Source organism: Anneissia japonica, unplaced genomic scaffold, assembly GCF_011630105.1.
Source record: "Anneissia japonica isolate Jap-2015-1 unplaced genomic scaffold, ASM1163010v1 scaffold287847_len925385_cov155, whole genome shotgun sequence".
Classification (NCBI taxonomy): Eukaryota; Metazoa; Echinodermata; class Crinoidea; order Comatulida; family Comatulidae; genus Anneissia; species Anneissia japonica.
Genome location: NW_022731638.1, coordinates 518,652 through 524,931, shown reverse-complemented (window position 1 = coordinate 524,931; position 6,280 = coordinate 518,652). Strand labels below are relative to the sequence as shown.

Sequence of the window (6,280 nt, the reverse complement as noted above, 5' to 3'; positions counted from 1 at the left end):
TATATACAGGTGTATATAATTAAATCATAAGTATAAAACATAAAATTAAACTGAAGTGATAATGCAGATATTTTAAATATAAATTAAAACTAGAGCAGACATCCCATTAAGTGCATACCTCTGCCCTGTGCCATAATACCGAACAATACGCAGGCTGTGTATGAAGGGTGATTCCATTATTTTCTACCCTGTGAGTGAATACCAAACAAATGCAGGCCATGTAGCTATTCCATTATTTTCTTTTACGCTTGAGGTAAAAAATCGAATTTCTGTGACCTTGAAATTGTCCACTGACCTTTTCTTCCCAAAATTTCATCAACTGTTTCTTCAAATATTATGTACAATTACAGTAAATTTTAGGATGATCCTCACATTGCTTCTTGCGTAATCTAGCTAATAGACTGACTGCGATGAATACGTAACCTAATTTGGCAAAGGTGTATTACACACAACCCTAACATAAAGCATATGCTTAGCAAGTTTGTTGTGTGTTTCAGGTATGAACTTTTCCGGTATGGCCTTTTAAAATTGTGGCTCTCTAGTGTGGAATATCTTAAACAGTGTCAACAATTGTAAACTTGCATGCTTGTGAGACATTCACTTATTCCTGGCTAACATGTTCTGACTGGAAATCACTATTGATTGGTCATATTTTTTTTTTTCTATAATCCTAGGTTTCTATTTGTATTCTATGTGTTTAACCATCCCCTACCCAATGCACTCTAGCTGAAAAAATGGTAACCAAAGAGCTAAAATTCATAGATGAGATTTCAATTTAAAGCTTGAAAAATACTAATTTCCAAAAATATAACACTATTTTTTTTTCTTTTTTTGCATTTATCATAAAACAAAATTGAGTACTTAAGTTTTCATACATCTCTGAATTCTTCCTTCTCTTCTCTGCCAACTGTATTTGTAGTTTTTCCTTTTTTACTCTTTTAATTGCTTGTTCTGTTCTATCCATCTCTACTTTCTCTTCTTGATTCTTTAAATCATCCTCAATCAGTAAGTACTTTCCTTGTTCTAACTCAATTTCAGCAAGCTCCAACCTTTAAAAAAAAAAAAAAAATCTAAATTTATTCATATTTTATATATTTAGATATAAAAAATACAAGCAACCAAAGTTCATATTTATTTATTTTAATTATTTTTAATTTTCATTTTAATTTTTAATTTTTTTATTTAAAATCCATCCATACATCCATCCATCTATGTGATAAAATATAATTAAATAAATGTTTCAAGCATACTAATTAAATAATAATAATAATACTAATAACAAATTTATTTTAAAACGGAAAAAAAAAATTTGTATCACCATACTCGTGTTTTTCACAAGGCCGTTTTTGCAAGAAAGATACAAATAAAATGAAAAAACTTAAATATACAAAATCAAATTTAAATACATACTGTACAAAGAAAGTAAAATTTAAAATTATAAAGACTAAAAAGTGATGTCATGGCCAAGCCTAAAAAAAATGTTTGTGCCTTTGACCATAAAAATTGTCTCGATAAAATGCCTCCATCACCAAATGTTATCTGTAAACTATATAGCCCGATAGTTTATTTTTTTGTATTTTTTCCCCCCAAAATGCCTCTGGGACATTCATGTTGCCTCCGACTGCAGGTCGCGTGGTCGTGCACTTTTTCCAGCCCTGGTCATGACAATACTAGAACAGTATAAAGTTTTTGATATCCACATTACAATTTAAGCATACAGCATACTGTAGAATTCTAAGCATCGATAAAGTAGCATCTAAATGATGTCTGGCCAAGGAGTAGCCAAAGGACAATTAAATGAAACACAAAGATTGATGAACACCTATTTTAAGGAAGCACATTGGTAATCGAGAATGAGAGTAATCAAGGGTAATAACCTAGGCTAGGTAAAGTCTGCAAATTTTGATTGGTATCAAGATGTCAATTTGGAAAATAATCATATCATAACACAACTGAACTAACTTCCCAAGAAATGACTAGTATGGAAACAACTAGTAAAAGCAATATACTGAACAGCCAAAGTGGAGAAGTTAGTCGACTCCTAGTGGAAAGGAAACAACAAATAACCAACAACAAAAAACTTGAGTATTTAAAAACAATGGATAAAGGTTTGCCTTACTCTGCCTTATCAAGTCCGACTGTAATTTTTTTTTCCAAATTCTCCTCAGCCTCCAGTTCAAGGCAGAGTTTTTCATGCTTTGATTGGAGACGATAGACATTGGCCATGTTGCCCTCGGCTTCACATCCTTCAATCTGATCAAACACATGATTACGCTCATATTCCAACATCTCAATCTTTGTCCGACATTTCTCCAACTCATATCTGTAAAGAAAAGATGAATAACCATAAAATAATTATTAAAATAAAAAAGGCAAATTAAACAATTTCGTGGTGAAAGACAAACTTAATTGCCACTATACTGTACCTCAGATGGTGAGCATTTGTGATGGTAAAGACTGATTCTATCTTAAACGTTCCTGAGAAAATGTGGTGGTGGAAGGTCTACTGAGTCTCCACTATTGTAGATATTGTCAAAAGTGTTATGATGGCAAAAGACTGACTCAGTATCTACCATTCCTGAGATGGTAGCAGAATTTTGAATGTTAATGTTCATAATTTTATATCGACCACTCCTTGGATTGTAGCAGCAGTGAAAGACAACTCAATCTCAACCATTCCTGAGATTGTAACAGATTGTAATGGTGTATAGCCTGACTCACTTTTAGACATTCCTGATTAGGTAGCAGCACTGTGATGGTGCAAGACAACCTCGGTCTAACAATTACTTTATTACTGTAGGTTGTATTATAAATACTTTAATGGAGGCAAACCCAATTTTCACCATTCATCAGAAGGTAGTCGCATATATTGATGGTGCAAGACTGACTGAAACTCCATCATGACTCAATCTTCACCATCTAAAACTCTGTCAAGATTACCAAGTTTATTAAATTTTCTTTGTATGCCCATATTTAGTCATGATGTGCCTGTATATGGTCATTGTGTGATGTCATCATGACCATATTTAGGCATCTCACATGTTTTTGTCAAATAAAATTTGAAAATCTAGACAGTGTTTAGAGATGGTCGAATATTAATGTGATGATGGAAAACTAATTCCATCCATCACCATTCCTGAGTTGATAGCATTGTGAGGGTACAATACATCTTAAAGTCCAATATTCCTGAGATGTGGTATCTTTGTAATGAAGCAAGTCTGATATTACCAAATACTATTGTTGATGATGCAAACTCAAATCTCCACTGTTTCTGGGATAGTAGGCAGCATTGTAAAAATGCATGACTAATCATATTTCAATCAAGCTCTGTCATAAGGAAACTAATAAAAACTGTATTTTTACCTTATTTCAGCTACAGAATCTTCTTTATCCATTAACTTCTCTGACAGGAAGTCGATATGTCTTCGCATTGCTATCATTCGCAGTTTCTCTTGACGCCCAAACTTCTGTTTGCTTGACTGAAGATTTTCACTTGCTCGGCCACTGGTGGTATCAGCATGACTGAGGAAAAAGGATGCATAGAAAATTAAGAATGAAGTTTTATTATTTTTCTAGGCTATCAGATGCATCTTCATCTCTGGCTCTAGTCTAGTGTAAATTCTATGCTAGATCCTCCGAATCGAGCGATGTATAGGCCTAGGCCTACTATATTTTGTTGACTATTAAAATTTAACTTGTGATGTTAACAACAAATCTGCTTTACCGTATTTCATGAATTACTATAACCAGGGAGTTACGAACAAGAATGATATCTCGGGGAACCGAATCTCAACTACTGTATTTGCGGAGCCATGTGCATGTGTTAAACGACTTAGAAATGCTCGCTGGCTACGCCCTTGGCCTTGACCTATTTTAGCTTTCACAAAACATGCAATTCCCTTCAGATTCTTATATACTGTGAATGTTATTGATCAAGAAACACCTAAAAGCTGCCAAGCACATGGCTCTTAAAATCATTGTGATGCTCAATAACTTGTTCTCATTCTCAGGAAAAAATGGAGCTTTCGGAATACTGTATGTAGATTGTTAGTAAAAATATTAGCCCTAGTGGCAGAGAATGCATTTCCAGGTACCTACTGTAGGAAAAAACATTTCCAGGGAGAAAGACTACACTTCTCCCACCCCTGTGGAGGTGGAGTTTTTCAGTGTCAGGCTTGTAAATTTGTTAAACTTTGGATTTTATGAATATCCATCCAATCAATAATACTAAAATCAAATGACACTTACTCAACAAGTGAAACATCTTCATTGTTTGACCAATATTCTGGATCACTATCATAGTCTTGTTCAGCAGTAGATGTGAACCATGTATGCCTTCCAGTTGACCGATGTGTTTGGTCATCAGTAAGACTTGAAGGAACAAATTCATCTTCATAATTCTCAAAGCTTGTAAGAGTCTCCATAGCAACCTGAAAACAGATAAATGAAATCAATCAATCAATGAATTTATAAGGAAAATTGTTTAAAATTTGATATTTAAAATTTAAGATAACAGATATCTTACTAATTAATTAGTCATTGAGTATTCAGAATATTAAACAAAGTTTTCAATCTACAGTATCTATACCTAACACTTAAGCAATTTATAGTATAGTTGTGCATCACACGCTAGTATAAATTATTACAAAGTTTAGATTATTGCATGAAAAAACTTGAGGGCCTGCAAGAATATAGAATGCATCACAGTGAGCGATACCTTGTACAAGTTGTTTTGACCTTTTGCCCATGAATCGAGAAAGGGTTGAGTAACCTGTGCAGCAATGAAAAATTAGTGCACTGTTTGGGATAGGAAAATAGTGAGGATGTCACAATTGACTTATACTCACAACTCATACCAAATTTTGGCACGGAGGATAACACCGGCATACACTAGCTAGGCTTAGGACTAAGTCTTCATCCTGTCTCGTATGTTTGGAATTTGAAGGGAGTTGTTATAGTCACTTGTATGTTTGGAATTTCCAGTGAGTTATTATGGTCACTATAACAACTCCCTGGAATTTAACCAGGCCCAGCATAGCTGTTAGTAATTAATTCGTAAAATTACGGTTTTGATTGGTTAGTGCTAAAGTTTTGATCTCAAAATGTCAAGCGGAAGCTATTCTACAGCTGTGTTATTTTTCCATTTTTTTTGTCCGATGTTATATCGAGGTTTGCAACATTCGAAAATTGACGATCGTAAAACATGCTTATTTTTCATTAAACTAAAATGCGTCCATTATTTTGATAATAAGGTCCATAATTAGTATGTTATATTGCATCATTTGACCAAGATTTAGAAAAATTGGTGCATGGGAAAGTGCAATTTGGCCATGGGATTCCAACTCCATTTTGTAGTCACTTTGTGGTATTATTCTGTGTAGTGTTAAAGAATAGGCTTTTAGCTGTGTGAGCGCTGATCACGGATCGAATGAAAAATACCTAGTATTTTTACACCAAATATATTATAAATAGTAGATATAGCATGTAATATTGGTACATTATATGCTATTTGTTACTTGTAATTATGCTCTTGTTTCTAAAAGATTATAGTGATTTTTGATGATTTTAACATTATTAGCTTGGGTGGTCATTTTGTAATGTGGCATATCAGAGCGTGCGGTGGTACCTAGGCTGGTAGATTAATGTTTTTTTTTTGCTTCCCCCACCCACTCCAGATCTGATTAATGAAGATACAGATACAGATCTTTTATTGTCATAAAAACACAAGGTACAATTAGTGCTAACTCAGTAAAATCCAATTCTATAAGAAAAGTGCTCTCCAACAATATGCTGGTTGTGGGGGGGGGGGGGCACTTTTGAAAACGGAAACAGCTCAATACCCCCTCCCCACCCATCTGGTCCCCCCTCCCCTTTCCACACCCATTAAATCCTTGATGCCAAATTATGTCATCTAACCTGAAAATTAGCAAATGTTAATTAATTAGATTCATGAAGGCTATTGACAAACAATATTCCAATTATTTGATTTCAAATTTTTTGATGAATGAGTCAATCTGTTTCATAAAGTTTGAATTTTCTTGTCAGGTACCTACTAGCCTAGGCATAATATTATTAGATTTTACGTTTTAGCAACTCCATTGGCACTCCATATTTGCTCGAAATGAACCACAACCTGAAATGAAGCTCGACCGAAGTGAGGCGCAACCGAAATGATATGCATTTGAAAGCCTAGGCCTAGGCTTGGCCCTAGGCTAAGTAGGGCCTAGGCCTAGCCTACCTACTATAGGCATATAGGCCTAGCCTAATTTAGCCTAAAGGC

At 34.3% G+C, this 6,280-nt stretch overlaps 2 protein-coding genes across 2 annotated transcripts in view; one reads left to right on the top strand and one right to left on the bottom strand.

Moving 5' to 3' along the window:
* The window catches only part of LOC117115473 (NXPE family member 4-like), a 43,565-nt gene that overhangs the window by 11,089 nt on the left and 26,196 nt on the right, over positions 1-6,280 (top strand). The window lies entirely within an intron of this gene.
* LOC117115472 (cilia- and flagella-associated protein 74-like) overlaps positions 1-6,280 on the bottom strand; it is a gene marked incomplete in the record, with an annotated part of 42,994 nt that overhangs the window by 31,691 nt on the left and 5,023 nt on the right. The window contains 4 exon segments of the mRNA XM_033259291.1: positions 876-1,049; positions 2,120-2,323; positions 3,364-3,522; positions 4,249-4,430. Coding sequence (XP_033115182.1) covers positions 876-1,049; positions 2,120-2,323; positions 3,364-3,522; positions 4,249-4,430 — 719 coding nt within the window.